This window comes from Rhineura floridana, chromosome 3, assembly GCF_030035675.1.
Source record: "Rhineura floridana isolate rRhiFlo1 chromosome 3, rRhiFlo1.hap2, whole genome shotgun sequence".
NCBI lineage: Eukaryota > Metazoa > Chordata > Lepidosauria > Squamata > Rhineuridae > Rhineura > Rhineura floridana.
The window spans coordinates 57,550,051-57,573,821 of NC_084482.1; the positions used below are offsets into that span (position 1 = coordinate 57,550,051).

The 23,771-nt window shown below is 42.0% G+C and overlaps 1 protein-coding gene across 1 annotated transcript in view; it reads right to left on the bottom strand.

Moving 5' to 3' along the window:
• CACNA1G (calcium voltage-gated channel subunit alpha1 G) overlaps positions 1-23,771 on the bottom strand; it is a 270,527-nt gene that overhangs the window by 112,391 nt on the left and 134,365 nt on the right. Inside the window, exons 9-15 of the mRNA XM_061616021.1 lie at positions 23,210-23,361; positions 20,887-21,072; positions 20,221-20,335; positions 18,907-19,062; positions 9,603-9,696; positions 8,714-8,898; positions 8,083-8,529 (exon numbers count right to left, since the gene is read on the bottom strand). Coding sequence (XP_061472005.1) covers positions 8,083-8,529; positions 8,714-8,898; positions 9,603-9,696; positions 18,907-19,062; positions 20,221-20,335; positions 20,887-21,072; positions 23,210-23,361 — 1,335 coding nt within the window. The remainder of the gene's footprint in view (positions 1-8,082; positions 8,530-8,713; positions 8,899-9,602; positions 9,697-18,906; positions 19,063-20,220; positions 20,336-20,886; positions 21,073-23,209; positions 23,362-23,771) is intronic.

Consider the following 23,771-nt stretch of genomic DNA (forward strand, 5'->3'; position numbering starts at 1 on the left):
CCTACCTCCAAATTATGGTTGATTGATGGAATAGTATTACTGTAATATACCAGTAGCTAACTCCCTATAGCTTTCTGGTCACAATTTGAGGTGCTGGCTTTAAAGCCTTGGGACATGCATAACTGAGATGGACCCCATGGCCTACTGTACATTTCACAGTCAACCAAGACTTCCCTTCTAACCATATTATCTGTGAGCCCAGCAATGTCATTTAAGAGAACTATGAACTTCTCTGGTATTTGAGTCAGACCCAAAGGGTACTTCTCACCAAGAGGAATTCACGCGGTAAGCAAATTATTCTCCAAACCTTTAAAAAGGAGAACTTGCCAACAGCATCTCATCTTGGTTCAGGACCTAAAGGTCCCTGCCTCCAACTCAGTCAAAATTAAGGCTTGCCAGTTATCCTCTCATTTTGATGTTGAAGTCAAAAGTTGAGCTTCCTGAAGAGAGGGGGATGCAGAAATATATCCTGATAAAGTTCTCAGTGTGTGAATGCTCACTTTTTATTGATCTTGTTCACTACCATTGTACCCCTATCCCATGCTGCTTTAGCACCATATTTGTCTTTTAATTACAGCTTCATCTTCTTCCTGGATTAGTCACACAGGAATTCCAAAAAACTGGGGATCACAAAGTGAATGAGATGATGTCATAGCATTATGCTAAGGCAATCAGATTAGCCAGTGTTCTGACATCACCAAGAGCAAGTGCTGTTAAATTCAGAGGGAGGGCAATGCTTATTTAATAGGTGATCACTTCTGAAGCAATTGTAAAAAAAAATCACCAATGTGTGTGTGTTTAGGGAGGGCTGGCAACAAGGAGCAGTGAGCTTTTTACAGCTCAGCACTAGTCATAATCACTTAGCTCATCCTGTAATGTTGTTCCCAATATCCACCAATTTATTTATTTTGAAGAGGTATATCCCACCTTTTCACCATAAGAGCCTTCAGTGCAGTTTTTTAAAAAAATTAAAGCAAAATAAACAATACAGAAGTACAGTCTTCAATAAAAAGACAGTTGAGATTAATTACTATTACTATTAATTTGCTCAGGCAAACAACTTGTCCTGGCATCTGAAAATTAGCAATGATAGTGCTGAGTGAATTCCCCTTGGGAAGGTATTCTAGAGCCAGAGCATCCACACAGAAACATAGCAAAGGTCTCGTAGCAAAGGTTTGTCCCACATATTAGATTTCCAAAGGAGAAATAATGGCATGTTTCACAGTGACACTCTAAAGTCCTGTTGAGATTTTGATGGGGTAAACTTTCAAGGAACACACTAAGATCCCAGTCTTATTTTAATGTCTAGTTTATGATTCAATTATAATTTGCATGAGAAATGTGCATTTCCTTCAAGTAATCATAGGGGTCCAGCAAGGAGGGAGATGAAATACTTTTTTGAGAAGGGCTGCTTGCCTCCCCCCCAAACAAAATCTGGCACCACTTTTATATTTAGGGCTTTAGAGGTAAAAAAGAAAAATTGTGCCTGGAAACAAATTGGAAACCAATGGAAGCCTTTTAAGTATTGGAGGAATATGTTCAACACATTGGGATGTATCCAATGCAGTAATAGTCAGCAGCACGACACAGGCAGGGCAGGGTTGCTCGCTTGTGCTCTCAACACTGAGCATTGCTCTTGGTTCCTGAGAGGGATGAGGGTCAACATAGAGGCAGGTTGGGCTCCATGGCTATGCCTGCATCATGCTGAGCTTTCCATGGCGTGATGCTTGGCGTTGGGAAAGCAGGTAAGCAAAGCTACCTCTGCCACCCTGCTGACTGCCACTGATCATACATCAGTCAGAGTAGACCCACTGAAATTACTACATGCCATTCATTTCAATGCAAAGGAAATGCAAATGATGGGGGGGCATATAATCAGTTATGTGTCATTTGCAGACTGAAAGCAACAACAACATACTTATTGTATTCGCTGGATTGATTTCTGTTTCAGAGATGGGACGAATAAGCAAATGTCAGCAATTTCCGCTCCCAGTTCCATTTTTGTCAGAATTCTCCAACATCCTACATGAGCCTGGTTTGGACTCAGTTCAGCATTTAGGATCACTGTTGTAGCTTTACCCTTACAAACAGAGGAAATCAATTGGAGGGGAAAAACCTCCCATAGTTTCATGGCAACCCTATTATTAAGAGTCTGGAAAGTGGTGCTCTCCTGTTCCTCTGGACTATCCATGGCACCTCAAACACAAGCACAATCAGCACAGCATAGAACAACTGAGACTCAGCACGTCTTAAAAACAAGCGAAGTGTTTCTTATAGGGTCATTTGGGCAGTAAAAACTAGATTTGTCAGCATAATTGAATAGACTAGGTGGAAAAAATATTCTGCTTTGCTATGAGCTCAGCTAGGTATCTCATTAGCCCCAGGTAATAGGAGGAAGAATGTCCATTGTAATGACAACGCTCTGTGACAAACTGAACTGTGGGATGAGAGAACTACCTGTCAAGCAAGGAAAGAACAGTTTGGATAACAATGACAAATTTATACTTGATGTTTGCCTCTCTATTCCGCAGTTAAATTTATGTTTTGTTTAGGGAACAAGCTAACTTTTCAACACAGAGAAATACTCTGCTCACCTCCCCCCAATATAGATTGATGGGCTACATCTACTGGATCACCTGATTCTCAAACGCCAGTCAAACTGGCTTAATTAGGCAGGGTTATTTAAAGATGTTATGTCCACTTGAAGTCCTAGCTAGAAGGTTTCCCTTGTAATAGCTGTAGCTTAGTTCCAGATAATTCTGTAATCTGGATGGGTTCCAAAAGCATCTATTATTCAAAGCATTGCTTAGTATTTATCTTGAGGCTTTGTAGTTAAATCAGAATGTGTGAGCAGCCTAGGATGTCCCTTTATCTACCTTTTATCCAATTTTAATGCCAAAGGCATTTTAGGTTTGTGTAATTGTTTCAAGCAAATCAGTCAAAAGCTAAATGAGTTAAAGTGTGTGGTGGTGGTAGTGATGATGATGAATTATCCCATTTTCTATTCTGCCTGCTTTATGAGAGATGGTAATATGACTGGGCCAAATACTTGCTTAGGCTCAGCCTTCTTTGGGGGCAAACTGAGACAAATGAATTAACACAAAGGTAACACAAAAATGAGAGAATTGGGATGGCCTAGAGGAAGCTGGTTCACATCCAGATTTGGCTGGCTTTCTAAAACAACAGTCCTTCTTACCCACCCAGAGATGCAGACTTGCTTACAATCAGCTTGATTGCTTTTAGAGTTCACATTATGTTCAAAGAGATGGCTCAATTAAGTTATTCTAATCACATCTACTTCAGAAAACACACCTGGTCGGTATGAATATAGATGTGGAAAAAGAAAACACTGTAACAAATACATTCGATAGTAAATATTATGAGGGGAATCTGCAATATACAAATGCAAGCAGAGTCCCTGTGGACAACGTGTTACTTTTGCAGCTACACATTAACACAGCGATTCCTCTAGAATTTTTTCTAATAGTTGCAGATGTTCATGTCATGTTTTTCACCTGCACTGCAGAGAAGAGATGGTCCCAAGAGTCCTTGTATGCCCCCTCCAGGACCCAAGGCTACACAAGGAAGAATGTCTGCAGGTTTTGATTTGATTAGTCACATTCTGCATCTTCTGGGTGCCCACAGGCCTTGTTCCTTCCTAATGGATGCTCTGTGCAATCTCTCCAACTGCACTTGATGGAGCTGAAGGAGATGCTGTCAGCTTGCAGTTCCCTTCTGTTCTGTGTGCTCATGAGCTGCCCTGGAGTTTATATAAGCCTGGCTGTATGCCCCTATGCAAATTGTAGCAAATGAACTGCTGCTGATTTCCCCCCGCTTTACCCCTATTGTTTTTTAACTAACATTTTCTAAGTAGTCCTCTCTGCCCTAGGAAAGAGCAATGTTCATTAAAGTGCAATATTAGCACTTTTTACAGATTGAAAGCCACTTTGTTACTTCAGGAACATAAAATGAAATTATGTACAAGTTGATTTGGCATAAAATTATTACATTTGGTATATTAAAAGTACATTTTATTCAAACAATTATTACAAATTGAATTTACTTTTCAAAGTTTTTACTTCTTTTTTGTAACAAATGGAGCTACAAGCTCCTGAACTGTAAGGAACCTCTTTCATTTTGCCAGTTTATGAGGAGCAGGCAAAAAACAATTGAAAAAAACCAGAAGGAACCATCAACATTAATAACAAAGAAAATTATTTATGTCTCCACTAGTCTGCCACAGTGTTAAGCAGACATAAAGCACCCATTCCCATAAAAAGGGGGGACCAAGATTCATTGAAACACTTTATTCATCATGCTAAAATAAAACATTCCATAATCCATTGTTTCTTCAGTTTTTTCAATTTTTCCAATTTTTCCAAAAAAAACACAAAAAAGGCTTTGGAAGAACCTGGAAAAATCTGTTTTTTTTCTTAATGTTTCTGATTTTTTCTGGGCCTTCACATCTCTAGGTCTAAGTCATTAATAGGCTTTTAAACACCAATGTGTGCACCTTGAATTGGGCCCAGAAACGAATTGGCAACCAATGCAACTGTTTTAGAACAGGGATTATATGAGTTCGAAAAAGCCAGTAAACTGTCTGCTGCATTTTGGACCAGCTGAAGTTTCCGAGTTGTCTTCAAGGGCTGCCCAATGTACAGCACATTGCAATAAGAGCATGAAGTACCGTTGCCATGTCATCTCTGTCCAAAAGGGGCAACAGCTGGTGAACCAGCTGGAGCTGGAAATAAGCACTCCTAGCCACTGAGGCCACCTGAGCCTCCAGTAACAATGCGGATCTATGAGTACCCCCAGGCTACAAACCTGCTCCTTCCAGAGGAGTGCAATCCCATCCAGAACAGACTGTCTTCCCATATCCTGGACTCAAGAACTTGGAACACATGTCTTTTCAGTTTGTTGGCCCACATCCAGCCTATCACTGCCCCTAGACATTGCGTCTGCAGGGAGCCGTCCAGCGGAGCTGTTTCGAGTGGTCAGGGGTCTTTTACATTCAGGCCCCCGAAAGGGTAATATAGACCACTCAACAGCCCGCTGTCAAGAATTTGCACGGCACTTTGCAGATAAAGTCGCTCAGATTCGCTCTGACTTGGACGCTAAAATTGATACAGTCTCAAGGGATGTAACTTTGGCTCCTGCTTGTCCAATAACAATGGATTCTTTTCAATTTGTACAGCCCAAGGATGTGGACAAGATCCTTGGAGAGGCGAGAGCCACCACATGTTTGCTAGATCCTTGCCCTTCCTGGCTCATTAAGAGTGCCAGAGGGGGACTGGCCGACTGGGTGAGGGGAGTGGTAAATGCCTCTTTACAACAAGGCAGAATTCCAATGTGCCTAAAAGAGGCAGTTGTAAGACCTCTGTTGAAAAAGCCCTCCCTGGATCCCTCTATAATGGGTAACTATCGGCCAGTCTCCAACATTCCATTTCTGGGTAAGGTAATAGAGCGTGTGGTGGCTGCCCAGCTCCAGAGATTCTTGGATGAAACGGATTATCTTGACCCATTTCAGTCTGGTTTCAGGCCTGGCTACGGGACAGAGATGGCTTTGGTCGCCTTGGTGGATGACCTACGCAGAGAACTGGACAGGGGGAGTGTGTCCCTGTTGGTTCTACTGGACCTCTCAGCGGCTTTCGATACCATCAACCATGGTATACTTCTGGGCCGCCTTGCCAGGATAGGACTTGGGGGCACTGTGTTGCGGTGGCTCAGCTCCTTCCTGGAGGGACGAACCCAGAAGGTGGTGCTGGGGGATTCCTGTTCGACTCCTTGGCCATTGACATATGGGGTCCCTCAGGGCTCAGTTTTGTCCCCCATGTTATTTAACATCTACATGAAACCGCTGGGTGAGGTTGTCCGGGGGTCTGGGGTTCGGTGTCATCAGTATGCGGATGACACCCAACTCTATTTTTCCTTTCCACCTAAAGCCAAGGAAGCTGTCCTGGTCCTGAACCGGTGCCTGGCATCAGTGATGGACTGGATGAGGGCGAACAAATTGAAATTAAATCCAGACAAGACAGAGGTGCAAATCAGGGAATAGGGATTCAGCCTGTGCTGGATGGGGTTACACTCCCCCTGAAGACACAGGTTCGCAGTTTGGGTGTGCTCCTGGACTCAGCTTTGAACATGGAGGCCCAGGTCTCTGCAGTGGCCAGGAGTGCTTTTGCCCAGTTAAGACTGGTGCGCCAGCTGCGCCCGTTCCTGGAGACGCCTGATTTGACTACAGTGATGCATGCCTTAGTTACATCCCGTTTAGATTACTGTAACGCGCTCTACGTGGGGCTGCCTTTGAAGACTGTTCTGAAACTTAAACTGGTACAAAGAGCTGCAGCCAGAGTGCTAACTGGAGCTGGTTACAGGGACCATACAACCCCCTTGTTGCGACAGCTCCACTGGCTGCCAGTTTGTTTCCGGTCACAATTCAAAGTGCTGGTTTTGACCTATAAAGCTCTATACGGCCTAGGTCTAGGCTATTTGTCAGACCGTATCTCCCCATATGAGCCTACCCGGGTGTTGAGATCCTCAGGAGAGGCCCTTCTCTCAGTCCCAACACCTTCGCAAGCACAATTGGTGGGGATGCGAGATAGGGCCTTCTCGGTGGCTGCCCCCAGGTTCTGGAGCACTCTTCCTAGGGAAGCATGAATGGCCCCTTCCTTGCTATCCTTCCGTCGGCAGGCAAAGACTTTTTTATTCTGACAGGCTTTTGGACTAGAAGCTGTTTAAGATAGGACCTCATAAGGTCTGTTGTATTGTTCTATGGTCCTATTCTTAATGTTTTAAATTGTCGTAGTATTTTAAGTGTATGTTTCATGGTTTTAATGTTACGAATAGTTTAATTCTATTTTAATTGTATATTTTTGTATGTTTTTTACCTATGTGTGGTTTTTATTTGTAAGCCGCCCTGAGTTCCAGTTTTGGAAAAAGGGCGGGGTAAAAATAAAGAGTAATAATAATAACAGACACCTATCTAGCACCTCAACTGTAGAGCTGAGTGTCATCTGCATATTGACAACACTTCATTCCAAAACTCCTGATGACCAGTCTAGCCAGCTTTTTTTAAAATACTATATGAGAGTTTCCATTTTTCATGGAAACCATAGTGTCAAATTGGTCAGCTGAAGAAAGAAATTCTCTGAGACATTCAGTTAAAAGATTGTGCATACTGAAGCATTGCCCCTCCAAATCAGCAATACTTGGAGTCCCATAGCATGGTGGACTATCTTGAACACATGGTTGGTTCCCTGGCTAGTTCTCCCATGGAAACTACCCATGGAATCTGTATGGCCCACACATGATGCAGAACTTCAGTTTATATCAAGGAGACGTGGGAGGCAACCATAGGGAAGTAGCAATCATGCCTCAGGCTTACATTCGAATTTTTGCTCTGTTAGGATTTTGACATATCTCCTCTCTCACTTCCCAGGGTGAGACTGAGGGTATTAAGAGATGAGGCAGAGGTATCACCAACATCATAATGATAGAGCTCAAAGTAGGAGCTCTGGAGATCACATGCCTAGGATAGCAAAGTGGGGGTCATGGGAGAGATTTGTTGGGATAGGAGTGAGTGAGACAATGATGGCAGAAGCAAAGGCTTAGGGGGGGAAAGCTTCCTCCCCCTCACAAAGGTAATTGTCTCATGGGGGGATTTTTGTGGGATCATGGCAGTAAGGAGGTGATAGAAAGGTTAAACTTCCCCTCCCTGCATGGTGCAGTCGCAATGAAAATTGTTCTCCGTATGCTTAGTATTATTTTTTAAAAAACAACCTTCAGAGATAATGCTACATGCTACTCATTTAACATAACGCGAAATCAGGCCCTCAAACACTGCACATTTTATGTTGGGTTAAGCTTTTTTTATATAAAATGCTTTAGAGTTCATTGACTGAAGGAGACACAGCACCCAGTAGATGATTTACTTGGCATATATGGATTCTAGTGATGTTTTATGCTTATTAAACAACAACCAAGAATGGAACAAACAAGAGTCAGAACTCTCCTTTTTCTTCTAAAAAGGTTAATAGAAACAAAACCCAAGCAAAGGGACTAGGTGTGGTGGCTCTCACTTACCAAGTTGCCCTCATCGTCCAAATCGTCACATTCAGGAAGTGGATCTTCCAAATGAAGTTGCTGTATCAGAACTCTGGAGGCCGTTTTTCCATTGCAGTCTTGGTGCTCTGATGCAGAGGTGTGGCTACTGTGTATGCTGCTGGTCCGGTAAAGAGAAGGCACCTGAAGGGTATCTTGGAAGTCAAAGGAGCCTTTGGTTTCCAGCGACTCCATGCGGTGAGGTATAGTGCCATTAACGCTCCCAGTCCGGCTGGACCACTCTTCATCAGAGCTTTCCCCTTCCTCCGAACTCTGCTTCCCATCCCCCGACAGAAGTGACTTGCGCTCTCCGCTTTGGTGGCGGCGTTTCAAGCTAGGAACCCGCCCAATGCTGTTCCAGCTCGACCTGCGGCTGTTCCAGCTACTTCCTGCACTCCAAGGACTGTGTGGCGAACTCCGGGCGCTCACCTGAGGTGAAGCATAGAAGAAAACCAAGTCAGGGTCATAAACAAGAGCAATCCTGAGCCTGTGCTCCATTAGCAAGCCATCAAGCCATCAACATCACAGGAGGTACTCTGGTATGTCTGTTACAACTGGAAACAACTGCAAATACAAGAAACAAACACTCTGATAGGAAAGACAACCCACTTACCGGTGATTTGAGATCATATATATTAGGATCCATGGAGATGCTACTAGCTCTTCGGGAATCATAGCTCTGAGCCACTTCTCCATAGATGGCACTTTTCGGCATGGGCATTGGTGTGGCGGCTGTGTGAATGATGAGTGGAGGTGTCAAGCTCTTCTTTAGCTCTGGGTGTTCACAAAGAGCCATCACTGAGAAAAACAAGGGACATTTAGGTCAAACCCTTAAGGCTGAGGCACATGAATCCATGTGGTGAGCCAACTTTGCCTGGAGCTTCTGTTCTCCAGGAGTTAATCCTCCTTATCTTTCCCAGCCTTCTAATCTAAGCTTTACGCATTTCTGTTCATAGAGTTCTTGTGATCTATTATGTTCCGTTTACCTCTGGGCACTTTTCCTGACTACACATGAATTACAAGGAGCAGCACTCTGCTTTTCCTATTCTCATTGAAAGAAACAGTCTCTCTTCTCTCAGTGGATGGTCTTAATGGCATCTTTAGAAGTAAGCAGTTTGGCAGGGACAGGGAGCACCATCATGTGCAGCAGCCTTCCTCAACCTGGTGCCCTCCAGGTGCTGTTGGATTACAACTCTCATCAGCCCCACATGAAGTAAGGCGGTATCAGTCTTCCTCCTTACCCCCATGAGAAGAGGAGGAGACTGACCCATCAGCTGACGATCCATAAATAATATTTGAAATTTTTAAGGCCTTTTTCCCCTGAGCTGCTCCACTAAGCAGGACTACAATCCTTCCATTATGTTCTCTTGAATCAAAATCACTTGACTTCAAGTGAGACTATTATAGAGTTGGATGTTCAATAAAAACATCAGCCATTGTTCATATTAAAATGAAAAACTGTTCTCCTTCAAGGAGCAGCAGCAAGTAATGTTGTTACTTACAGGCTGGATTTGAAAAGTTGTTCTTAAGTCCACAGTCTTCTTCCAGACTACGGGGGAAAACCTCCACATCAGAATCAGATTTAGTAGCATCACCCTAGAGCAAAACAAAATGTCTTAGCAAGCAGGATGAAAATGTAAAAGTTAACTCAGGATCTCCCTTCTAAATAAAATGGTCCTTTCCCCCAGCAAGATATCTACTGTTCCAGTGAAATTGTTATCACAACGGGACACCACCTTCCACAAAATGAGCATGCATATATTGATACCACATCAATTCACTATGCAGTTACTCTTCGTGAAGGGCAGAGAGGCTACATATGATTCCAAAGCAGCTCAAGACTTGAGTGAGGGAGAAACAAACTATATAACCTCCTTTTGCTAGAATCTCAGATTGAAACACAACTAAATGCTCTACTGGCCAAATAACAACAAACTCTCTTCATAACTTACTTTCTTGGCTATTTGAAGGAATTTCTAATATACCTGTATTCACAGGTAGACACAATTCTTCCTGAAAGGTACATTTTTAAGGATATATCTGTAAATTGCCTTGGGATATATATACGGAAGGCAATTCACAAATATATAAATATAAAATAATCCGAATTTTAATCAGGAACCTGAAAATACATCTTGGTGATTATATTGGGTAAGGGAATATGAGTGAGGATATTTGGAAACAGGAACCTATAGCCATAAAGTCTAGCCAAGTGGGTAGCTTCTACTCGGATGCAGCTTTTTAAAAAAATTGTTCTGAACAACAACAACACCCACACTTTTTAAATATACTTTATATTGTTAGCCACACTTTGGGAGGAAGGGCAGGATACAAATTCAAGGAAATAAATAAACAAATTTTAGATTGGCATGATCAATTTATTAACAGTGTGAATTCATTTTTTTTGAATGGTTTGAAAAAAAAGATATATCTGGTTAATCACAGATTTGGATGAATAGGGGTACCAATGCTACATTAGGTGGCTACATTATTGAAATCATAAGATTTGGAAGATTTGGCTATACATAATGTTTATTTTATTTTACTGGCAAGTCCTGTCTAACAAATTAGAATGCTAGTAGCTGACAAAGCTTTTCCCTATTAGAGGTTGGCCTAAAACCTCTTTAATTCTATGTTAAATATTAATTCACTTGCCCATTAGCTTCTGCCACTTCCTTCACTGATAGATTTCTAAGATCAGGCATCATTAACAAAGGTCCCTCAATACCTTTCCCTTTGGTCCTCTCATCCAATTCATTGGCACGTGTGGTGGTGGTGGTGGTGAGAGTATTAAGACTGTGTTATAACCCATATATATATATATCAACCAGGAATGGAGTATACCAGAACCATTCCAGTTTGATTTCCTGCAGAAATTGTAATTCTAGCTGAGAGAGCCTCCACTGAGTTTGAGGTGGCCAATGGTGGAAGTCAATGCAGTAATAACAGAGAAGCCAAGCAAAATCTTACATTCCTATTTTTCTAGCAAAGTACAACACAAAGTGCAACGAAATTTACATTGCTGTGCTAAAAAGCCTTGGCTCACCCTGATGACATTTGGTGCTTGGGCAAAACATGAAAAGCAGTATAGGCCCTAGTTGGGAGGATAATGTTAAATAGCAGACTTTTGAAAATAGAGTTTTGCCTGATTAAGGAGTACAGGACCCATCATCAACATAAATGACCTTTATTTTCTCTAATTAAGTGTATGTCTGTTTATCTGCATAGATGAGCACAGCTACATAATGTATTTCTCTCCAATCAAGCTGTGAACTTGTTTTTCAAAGACGTTTCTTCATCAAAATACAGAGAATACAAAAATAATGAAATCCTGCATCTTCACTCCTTCTGTAGGACATTAGGTCTACTTAGAGACATTCACTCTCCCAGTATTATGGTGGGTAGGATCGTAAAGAAATGCGCCTTTGAATTATTGAGTAAAAAGGGACTTGAAACTAATTAAATTTTGTTGTGAAACAGAATGAGGCTGACTTCTCTCCTTGGGAAAGTTTCTCAACAGCATACTAGAAATTAACTGATTTTTTAAAGTGCATGACTAAAACAGCACTAGAAGCAGTAATCTATTAATCTCTGCAATTAATGGATCAATTCATTAGTGGTTTAGACATGACAACCATATTTTCACAGAAAACAAAAGGCATAAAATAGGCAAGGATAAGGCAATGTTTCTTACTGGACCAAATGCCTATTACTTTAAGTTAGGGCAGGGTGACAGATCTCCAGCCCTCCAGATATTGTTGGCTTCCAATTCCCATCAGTCCCAGCCAGCATGGCCAATAGTCTGGGATAATGGGAGTTGTAACCCAGCAACATTTGAGGGCTACAGGTTCTCCATTCCTGGTTTAAGTGCAGAAGCATCACAAACTTTCATGATCAACCCATCCCTTACACCAAAAGAATTTGGTCCAATGCAAGGTATCAAATGTATCTATTTTGTATCTCTTAAAATGTATTGCGTGGAATCTTAATTGAAGCTGTCCCTTGTGAGATGACCAGAATTAACAGCATTGCTGTAAAATAGCTGCATATCTCTTTTCAATCAGAATGTATTAAAGACAGTTTCCCAATAATAATGTTTATGTTATTTGGGGAAGATAAATGGCTAGTTTAATTAAATATTCCTAAAAGATCATATGTGTTTATATGTGTCGGAAGGCAGAGCTGGGGTCCCAATCCCGGGGAGCTGGATCCCGGAGAGTTGGGAGAAGAGTATTCGGATGGATGGCAGAGGGAAGGGGGAGGAACTTCCCCCCTTTGGAGCGAAGACGAAACAGAGGAACTGCCAGTGATAAGGTCGCTTAGCAACGGGGAGCCTGAGCCCTCCCTGGACATTCTCACGCCTCCCCCTCTTTCAGGCTCAGAGCAAGAGGGGAAAGAGGGAGGGCTGCTCACAGCCGAAAAGCGGGGAGGCAGTTTACCATCAGCCCCTCCCCTATCCCCCATCCTGGAATCGGAAACTTCAGAAGAGGAGGGGGTGATGCTTCCCCCCTCACCGCGCACATGCAGACAGCTGAAAAGACAGGAGAGAAGGGGGGGAAGGCGGGCAGTACCTGAGGGGCAGTTAAGGAGGAGCGAAAGATTGCGCGCCCGTTTGACCCCTTCTTAAAGAACAGGCGGAAAGAAGTCCCTTGCTCTGTCAACTTTCTCCCAATGCCGCAGGACCTTTATCCCTGTATTGCTTCATGAGAAAACGCAGTCTTTGTTTGGACATTACCCTAATAAAACACGAATTAACTACAGCCGTTGGTCTGGTTCCTGAGTCACATCCTGGGCCTGACAATATGCTTCAGAATGAATGTGGTCCAGGATTATGATAGGTTTCTGCAGTTGGATAGCCCTGTCAGTCAGTAACAATTTTTAAAGTCAATTTTTCTACAATTCCAATTTGGCACTAAAGCATCAAGTGAAGGTAAGAGAAAATCCTGTGCAGATATGTGCCTTTATAGACTTGCTGCTTCAGAAAAATAAGTGTTGTGGATGAGGAAATGTGCCAATGCAAGATATGATATCACATAAAGTATCACATAAAATTATGTGATGTGTACATTGCAAGCAATGATGTTACCACAAATGTTTGGAGGCAAAGCATTATGTATGTGAAAAAGTATGAATAGCAGAAGTTAATTAATTAACTACTAAAATAGAGAAACTGGATTGAGACCCTGAAACCAATTAGCTATACTTTTTCATGGTTTCAGTTTGCATTTCTAAAAAGTTGTATGCAGAAAGAACAAGGGGGGGTATTTTTATCCTCTAGCCCTGCAGCACCAAATCCCATCTTTTCTTTAGAATAAAGCATCCCTGCCATATAACACACCAGCACCCTCTTCAATATACTAAGCACTAGTTTAGCCACTGGCAAGCATCACCCACCAGGGCTCCAATAGAAATTACCTGTTTTTGCACTCCCAGTTTGCCTTTCTGGATGAAAAAGGCATGATATGAGTGAATGCAGACTTTAAATCTTTCTCTTTTTTTTGTAAAACCATGAGTGATTTGAGATGGGCTACAAGGTACTAGAGGTATACCAATATGTAGGGAAGGTAGTATCCAGCTATACGACAAGAGGCTTTTAGTCTAAATTAAAGCTGCAGCTTCCAATACTAACAGAAATGAAGAAAAATGGGAAAGGATAGACACTGGTAGGAATAGGTGGTGGAAAGGGAAGCACAGTTCGTGAAGTGCTTGATTTCATAGACATAGAAGCAGAGATATAGACTAGTATGATGTCAACATTTGACATATTCAGGTTTATGCCACTGTTTTTGTTTTTGTTTTACATTTAAAGAGGCTACAGAACATTGATAGGATTTAGGTCTACCAGCACTCCATAACTCTATGAAGGAGTAGAAGTATTAACACTTTCTCTCACATCTACATCTCCTAGGCTGGGGATTTCACATAGGATGTCCAAATTATCTGCAGATTAAAAAAAATAAAAGTTGCCAGCATTTATTGCAGCTGCCTTAATTCTAGTATTGACTTTTTCAGAACAGAGTGGTCTCACACATGAGCATCCACAAAACATGCTTGATTTTAGGTCTCTTCTGTCTTTGAGGGGTTTCTCTAATCTTCCTCCCTCCCTCCCTCCCTCCCTCTCTCTCTCTTTCTCTCTCTCTCTCTTTTAATGGATCTGGGTGTGGCGTGCAAAGTGTTTAAGGGCCTATTTGTAAGCCAAGTGAACAACCAAGACTATGTTGAAAACAATATGGGTCATATTTTCTTATAATTCACTTTAGGCCAACAGGTAATTTCTCAGTGACTTGAATGGGATCTGGGCCTCATCTAGTACTCACTTGCCATTTTTGGTCATATAACTGAGCAAACAGAAATAACAATTTACTCCGTCCATGAACATGAAACATAAACCTATGTCAATAACAGCAATGTTCAGAAAAGGGCATTATTGTGGCAAATGCAAGCAAACTCCAGTGACCCTGGCTGAAATTGCACTCTGGAGCCGTGAGGGAGTTACAAGCAGCATGCTCCTTATGCTGATCTATGAGTTTGAGAGCACTGGCCAAGGTATGCTACTGAACTTCCATATCCAAAAAGAAAAAAAAAGGCTTCCCTTTTAGGGAAAAAACCAGAAGCTTGTAAAGAAAAATCTCAGCAGGGAGGAAATCCAGAACAGGTTGTTAATGATTAAGGAGGCTCTGTTAATTCCCTCAAAGAAGGAAGAGACTTTAAATCAATGCTAACTTGACGACAACAACAATTTCAAAACCAAACAGCTACCATGATGAGAACAGCGGCAATGATGTGATTGTTCACCACAGAGAGAGAGAGAGAGAGAGAGAGAGGGATACAACTATCAAACAAAGTTTGGGATGTTCATGCCAACGTCTTACGTACCACTGACGAGTCGACAGGCAGCTGAATACAGCTTAACTGCCTACTCGCTGCTTCCCGTTTGGTGATTTCCTGAAGTAAAAATGAGGAAGGAAGATGGGAAAAAGGGCAGGGAAGGTGGGAAGGAAGGAAGGAGCGTTTTTAGGTTTTACAAATTTCAACATCAAAATTGAGAGAGTAGATCAAAGAGGGAAATATACTGATATAAGAGGATGAAAACAAAAAGGGAAAGGTGAGAGAAGGAGGAAGGCACCCATTGGGGTCAATTTTGTATCAAAGATAAATAGTGGAACAAGTTATGCTATGCTTGAGCCATCTGATGCCTTCATAGTTGCTTCGCACAAAGGATAGTTCAAGCTGTCAAACATACCTCATGGACAAAATCAGCCTTACCTTCAAATTAAGAGTTCCGAAGAATTTGTTTTCATTTATTGCGCATTTGTGTATGTTAACAAATTATCAGCACAATATTAATGGTCATGGATGTATTATATCTGTCTCACAAGACCAAAAGTGTTTCTCAAGCAACCCCCCCTCCCCAACATCACATGGCAAACCGCTTTTAATACTGAGGGGACTTTCAAGAGCAGATTTGGCAAAGGCTGTTGTGTCTGCTGTTCAAGGGAAAACAAAGTTAAAAAAAATTCTGCTGGGCATAATTCCCCAACTTTGTTGTACAAACAGGCAAGGTTTTCATATTATTTTCAGTGTGTCAGCCAAATGCTTAATTTTATCTTGCCTGCCATCATAGTTGGTGACAGATGTGACAGTGGGGTTAATTTCTAAGGTAATGATGTCAATAAGTTAGGACCATTAGAAAGGATGGCAAGGCAAACATTTGAACCTAAACAGAAGAGCAAAATACATATATTAGGTGCTTAATTTAAATTAGTATCAGACTGGCTTGACAGAATAAGCCAGGGAATGCTAAAATGCACACCATTATGTTTCTTAAGGACAATCATGTGATAGGAGTGTGCTTTACGCTCTAGATGTGACCAAGCCCATTCCAAACAGGTCACCAAGAGATGAGTGAAAGACAGCTCATCATTCCTCCTTCTGTCTCAGACTCTGTTTCCATCCATCTCTTTAGGGTGAGTCTGACAACCATTAGGGAACTTTACTATTTACATGCAGCTCTGCAAAGAGCTGCCACCCCTTCTCACATGTTGTGGTAGGAGACAAGAAGTTAGAAGAATCAGGGCCGGCTCCAGGCACGCGGGGGCCCTTGGGCATCAGCTTGCCCTGCCCCCCCGGTGGGTGGGTGTGTATGCGCGTGCGTACACGTGTGCGCACGGGGCCCCCGCTCACGGGCCCCCTACCTGTCTAGTCTTTACCATTGCCCTTAATGAAGATGGTGGCCGTGGTTTCCCTAAGGGGAATGAAGCCTCCACTGCCATCTTAGTTGATGGCACACATGTGTGCTACACGCACACATCTCTGCCATCAACTAAGATGGCGGCAGCGGCTTCAGTACCTTAGGGAAGCTGAAGCCGCCATCTTCATTAAGGGCAATGCTAAAAAGCCAGCTGACAGGTAAGTGGGGGGCGTGGGGGGGCGCGGATAGTGGAAGGGGAGCGAAGGGCCCCTCAGGGGCTCCTGTAGCTCCGGGGCCGTTTGGCCAGTGCCCAACCTGCCCGTCCTTTAGAACCGGCCCTGAGAAGAATAGCCGACATTAAAGTGGGATATACGAGATGAGCCAGCCACTTAGCATTGCCTGAGACAAGCACAGAAACTGTAGGGAACATGAAAAGTTTACCAATGGAAGAATATGCTTCATAGATAATATTATCATGAAGTCCCTCAGGAGAGAAGCTTTATCTCTGACAGAAAGCTCTCTCATCAGGAGCCAATGTTTGTTTCCAAGATAAATCCCCCAGGGTAGAGACCTGACAGCCCAGTCAGTAATTTTGCATTACCAGCTCTATCAAACAGAGCCACACTCCTCTTCTTGCAGACTTTACAACTACTGCAAGTTCAGACACAAAATTCAGAATAAGAATAATTCTCAGGGAGCGCACACTGAAAAAAATAAATAAAACCCACTTGCATGCTGCAGAAAACATGTTGTTTGTATATCTTGCATGAAGCAACAGCTAGGCTAATTTTTTTTTAATTTTTAGAACATTACTTTGTATGTTGTCTGCTGCTTAGCAACGAAAAAGTCCTGCACAGTCAGGCACTAAAATTAACAAAGTGTTTCCAGAGTTGAAGAAAGGCTCTTGAAGATCACAAAGATAAAACCAACTGCAGCACTGATAGACGTTTTCAGAGAAGAAGAGTCCGGAAGAAGAAGTGGGTAGGTAGGGGTACTTAAGGAACAAAACCATCTTTGAGCTAAAGAAGACTCACTTGATAGACAAAAAGTAAACCTCATTACTTTATTTGAAAGAGGTTTATTTGTATGCAAAGCATGCTGTAAGGAAGGGAAAAGCCCCAATGAAATTAGAATGCTCTTTCATTTGTTTTTAAGGGAACAGAAATTAAGAAAGTGGGAAAGATCCTAAATCTGTAGGAATTCATAGAGCTTTGCTAATTTACTTCAGGGAACATACTGACCACAAAAAAACAGCAAACCTGTTTATGCTCTATATATGTGCTTTAGCCATGAAGGGCATCATATTCATTTCAGGCCATTAATATCAAACCAATAATTAGCAGCAAGAGATATTCTGGTCAGGTAGACTTGTTAGGATCAACACACTCAAGCCTGGAGATAGAAATCCTCTTATCATCTGACAAGAGCCAGGAGGTGATTTTGCCTCTGCTGCATGAAGTGTGATGCATTATTCACCATACACTTCTTGACAAAGAAAACTCTGACTGCTCAGAGGATTGGCACAATGACCCTTCCTCCATTATCTAAGACAAAAAAGGACTATTACATGGAGACATGGGCATGATACGAAGCAGAAACAACATAAATGAAATAAAACAACCTGGGGAAGATAGGATTAAAACAAACAAACAGAAATACTCCAGCTGCTTTGCCTTAAGGGGCCTCCATACATCTTCTCCTTAAACTACACTTGAGGGGGGGGAAGCCCAGGAGCTTTTCTAAATGGGTTTTTATAGTGTGAATGAATTTGATGGCAAAAGCAGTGAGAAATCTCAAATGTCTGTTATTCTCCTGTCACACTTGGATTATTGACATCACTTTAATTGAGAACCCATCCTACCACTAGCTGCTGCTGAATATTGCCCACTGTGATAGCCATGCTTGGGGACTTATGCAGAATAATGTTGCCTTTCGACCTTCATCGCTATGACAGTTTATTGCTCTGGCTTTCTGTCTGCCAGCCCCAGTTGCAGAGAGAACTGCTTGACGGCTCGTTTTAAGAGGACTCTGCTACGCTATAAACTGGCTTGCCAGTAAGACATGGAGGCCAAGTTCAGTTCAAAGATTTGCTTTCCAATTGCCTGCAGATGGTAGGAGAGATGGAGCGTAGTTAACAAAAGATCCAGTCCCTGGAAAAATCAGTCCACAGAGATCAGGTAAAAATGGAATTAATGCCAAAGCGTTGCTCTTCAGGAGGAAGGAAAATATCTACTAAGGCCCAACAGTAAATACAACAACAACATCACCCCTCTGTCAAATTTACCAAGACCTTTATCGGGCAGCTTTTAATTTGGCTCCTAAATGCAACAAAGCTTGGTTCAAAGGCTATGTTATTATATTAATTCTATCCAGCACCTACTGCAGAAATTCTGCATCTACAATAATGCTAATTATTTACAGTTTAGCCTTTGATACAAGCTAAAGAGTTTGGTTTATACTGAAGCATTAGTTAAGGAAAGGAAAACAATATTACTGCCCTCCCACCTTCCTTTTTGTTTTGTTTGCCACTTCTAATCATAACACAAATGTGGCTTCTAAATCCCCTATACTACCTATTAACAAGGACGAGGTAAAGAAGTTATTCAAGGCATTACCTCTGTCTGAAAGCCTTCTACTAAGATGGCAACCAACAAATTAAAGAGAACGTAGTTCCCAAATGTCATGAGGGCAATGAAGTAGAGGGCAGCCCAGGAAGAGGTAGAGGCCATGCCATTGTACAGGACTTTATTCCAGTCTTCCTGAGTCAATATCTGGAATGATAAAAGGGACAACATAATGGGAGACAGGAGAACAGATTGCCACTCTTCATTAGCCTCAAGGCACATTTACATGCATACAAATATGTGTCCAAGATGGAGAAAACTTTCTTCCCCAGTGCTAAGCACAGAAGCAATTAAAAACCACTGGTTTTATAAGCATAACAATTATTTTCCCCCACAGCATATTCTCCACCCCCATAGAAATCTCACTGAACCAGAAAGATCTAGGTCTCTACAGGTTCAGTCCACATTAATCTAGGCTGTGGCATTTGGAGACAGAGCTATGCATGCATTACCCTTCCCATATAGATTACAATTCTCATTCTTAACTGATTCGGAAAGAATGAACACTCCTGAACGGTGGGCTGGGGCTATATACTTACTACGGTTTCTTGTGTGAGATGTTGAAATGACCATAACATTCTCTTAACTAGATACTTGTTAGACCTACCATTGGGCTTCTGTCTGAATTTCCACGTCTTTCTGCTTCTTACTTAACCAGGATAGATAGACTCCTCATTCATTACTCAATTATCTGTCTGGCAGCAAATCAGTGAAATGATCAATGACACAGCCTGAAGGTTTTCATAATTCCTAGTTTCTAACCACTATATTCTGTTTTCTTCTGAAGGATCACCAACTAGCCCCAGCTCCATGCAAAACTTTAAAACTCAAAACCTAAAAGGTGTCTAATTTTTCATCTAAACATAGTTACCTCCCTTTTGAGTCTAACATTCAGTTTTTTTCTCCCAACGCTACCAAAAGTAGCCATTTGTGCAAGGGCACAACCAAATCCCCATCAGGCAAAATTCTGAAATTCAGTTTGGCCTGCTAGATTGAAATGAACAAACATTTTCCTTTTAATTATTATTTTAAAGGCTGTTCCTTACATCAGCATTTCATACAGCAGACGCATAAACTCTGCAAAGACACTGATTTCTAAAATTTTGATCTGGCAAACCAAACCTTAACTAGGTTCTATATTTTATGGATAAGCTTCTGGAACTCTATATTCCCCACTCCCATCCCCAAAATATTTATTGTTCTCTTAACATTTAGTATGGCATTTTGGAGAATCTCGAACTGAAATCTCTTCAAGGGGTGGATGCTTGCTTATTAAAGAACTGTCAGCCATGACTGATGCATTACCTGAAAAACAGTAACGATGGCCCAGAGCAAGGAATCAAAGTTCTTCCTGTCAGGAAGAGTGTCTCCATCTCTCTCTGACGCAAACTTACAGCCAAAGAGATGCATCCCAAGGATACTGAATGCAAGGGGAAAAATGAGTTGAATGATATATTAAAGAATAAGAACAAGACAATTTTGGAAGCATAGAGAGACTCTGCTGTCTTACCAAATAACGTTTGGAGAAAAGTTCCCCATTCTCCCAAGGACAAAAAAGGAACCTCAGATTTTAGCAAGCTATTTTCTACTAGCTCTAACATCATGCCTTGTGGTGGCTAGCAACTGAAGGCTCACAAATGGCAGGGGGCATTTGTGGGGACAAAAGGGTTGGAGACCTCTCCCATTTTGAAGATGGTTTGATCTGACTCTCAATGGTTTGAATCCTTCAGATCAAACTGTTGCTCAGCTGAGGTAAAAGCCATCTCTAGGATAGGCATAGTGAGCCACTCAGATGGGAAAATGAATAGCTGCCTGTTTCCAAAATATTGTAGCACTATATATCAAATCACCTTCCTTCTTAGTAGCTTGTACTAGTTTGCCCTGCCAAATAATTAATCTTGGCTGATTTTACCTTGACGCACAGAAATAACAGGTTTCAAGAGGAAATAAAGGCCTTCATTAAGTACTCACCTGAAGATAAATATGAAGAGCATCAGTAACATGCAGAAGGTGGCTACATTGTCCATTGTTTTCATGAGGACTACCAGCTGACGCTGGAGAGCAGGCATGAAACGGACCAGTTTCAGGACTCGCATAAGGCGGAAGGTCCGTAGAACAGACAGGCCTCCACCTTGCTGTCCCACTATCTCCCAGACACTAAGGAGAAAAAGAATAATATTAAATTGGTTCTTCAAAGGAAGCATGATATCCATGTGTACAGTACATACAAGTGAAAGCGGGGAAGATTCATAGTCTAGCTAACAAGTATGTTCAGTGACAATACAGGTGTGGAATAGGGATGCTCACAGGATGCTTCTTCATGAGACAAGAGCTTCAGATAGACGAACTAATTTAAGATACATATAAATATTAACTGAAGGATAGAACTTGTTTTAAAATACTGTTTTTATTAAATGTAGAATTCACAATAACGATCTGTTTGCTGCCTAAAGTTTCCAACGGAAAGGGCAGTTTGTATTTTTTGAGAATCCACTTGACTGAACAATACATTCACATATCTGTGTGTGGCACTCAAAGGTTAAATGACCTACAAGTATGTGCCATAGAAATATGGAGGCCCAGGGGGGGAAATGGGCAACATTTTCTTGTATGCCCATTGAAAATATTAAGAAAGAGGGAGAATACCTCATGTTTTCTGTTGCAAAATGATCTGTGAAATTTAATTACAAGAATTGTGAAGTTCTGAGCTTTCTCTTTTGAAAAATCAAATTCTTTTGTTTCTGCATAATAATCTTGCAGCCTGCATGCTATTTCCAAGTGCAAACAATATAACTTTGTTTACTATAGTGTTGATTTACCTTTGACACTGAGTATACACATAACTATGATAACTACAATTTGGGGGGAAATGAAGTTCTGTTTTTTATTTCATAAATATACCAAATGCTTCTATTTGATGTGCTAACTGCTAGTAAAGTTATATTCACAACGCATTTCACGTTCTTAAGCTGGTAACTTTTGAACTAGTCAAAGTAACTCAGTACTGCATATGCATCAGCTTTTCCCATGGCTTTAGGGTTTCTGAACATTTTACGTTTCTAGTCAGAAACATGCATTCTCATTAAAAAGGATCATGCCTGCATACCCCCTAAACATATTCACCTTAAAAGTGAACATGTAGCCAGATTGGTACAAGGGCACTTTGAGGATACTTTACTTCACGGAAGAGTAGTAAACGTTAAACAATCTCTTTGACTGGGAAGCTCTGCAGATAGAAATATCTTGTTACTTGTAAAGCACTTTCTTAAGAAAATATGTGCTAAAGTAAACGGATGTGTGCATGGCAGCCACTACCACTTCTTGTGTGTGACTGTTACATGGAAGAAAGATAGCAGCTTTTAAGTAGATTCCATTGAACAGTTCCTGTATGCAGAAGACTAGAATCCTTGGAACTTCCCTGCAGAAGATAGGAAAATGGTGCTGTTGCCCATAATGGTGAGAGACAAGAGACAGCATTAATTGTTATAAAGTTTTCACAGCCATTCTAGAGCACAGGATTCTAACACCTGGAGCAAAAGAACCAAGACGCCCATAAACATTTCAGCATCTCCTTACTATTTTCCTCCTGCAGTTTTATTCTAAAGAGCCAAGCTAGGAGAAATCATTTTACAGGCTACATAAAGTCTGAAGGCACAGGAGGCCAGCACCCTGCTGAAGCTAAGCAGGATCAGGTCTGGTCAGTGCCTGGATGTGATACTGCCAGGCAGGGCCGGCTCCAGGAATGCGGGGGCCCTTGGGCATTAGCCTGCCCCGGGCCCCTCTGCTTCCCTTCCACGATCCCATGGATCGCAAGATGAGCTTCCGAATCGCCTGCCATCCCCCGCGCTTCACCTACCTTTCTCTGCTGTTCGCGCAGGGTTGCAATCAATAAAGATGGCGGCCAAGGTTTCTGTAAGGGACTGAAGCCTTTGCCGCCATCTTGGTTGATGGCATGCAGCGCGCCATCCCTTACGGAAACCTCAGCCACCATATTTATTGGTGGCAACCCTGCGCGAACAGCAGAGAAAGGTAGGTGAAGCACGGGGGATGGCGGGCGGATCGGAAGCTTGTCTTGCGATCCGCGAGATCGCGGAAGGGGAGCGGAGGGCCCCTCAGGGCCCCTCCGGGGGCTCCTAGAGCTGCGGGGCCCTCGGGCCAGTGTCCAACCTGGCCGCCCTTTGGAACCAGCCCTGCCACCAGGAAACCATATGTAAGCCGCCTTGGGTTTCTATGATGAAACGAGAAGAAGGGTATAAATGTAATAGATAAATAAACTAAACTTAGGGTCAGTTACCTGATCACTACTATGATCCCATCAAAGATATTGTATGGATTTTTGATGTAGCCAAAAGGGCCGTACACAAGCAGCTTCAGAAGCATTTCTAGGGCAAAGAGGCTAGTGAAGACAATATTGCTGATTTCCAGGGCATTGGTGAGTTCTTCAGGCTAGAGAAATGAAAAAAGAAAATAAAAGAGAGGAAACAAAATTGCAGAGGTGAACAAAATGTGTGCTCTGGGGTAGGAAATTCCAAGAGATATGAGTAAATAATGTTAAGTCAGTGAATAATGTATTCATACAAATCAGCCAGACAATGCTGGAGAATCTCTGGCCCATACAAGCCATTTATTAACTCCCAGAGTTCTTCTTTGTAGCTCCAGAAACTGACCCCAGGGCACTCTGAACAGCAAATATTACGGAGAATTTGGTATTTGGTATCACCTCCTGTCTCCCTATTAGCTAATGAAAAGTCAGCAGTAGCAAATTAGCAAGAGAATTTAAATTAGTCATTATAGCATTGTATCTTTCACAGGTAATTAGTAGTACACATTAAATACAGCAAGATAGCTTTTAAAAG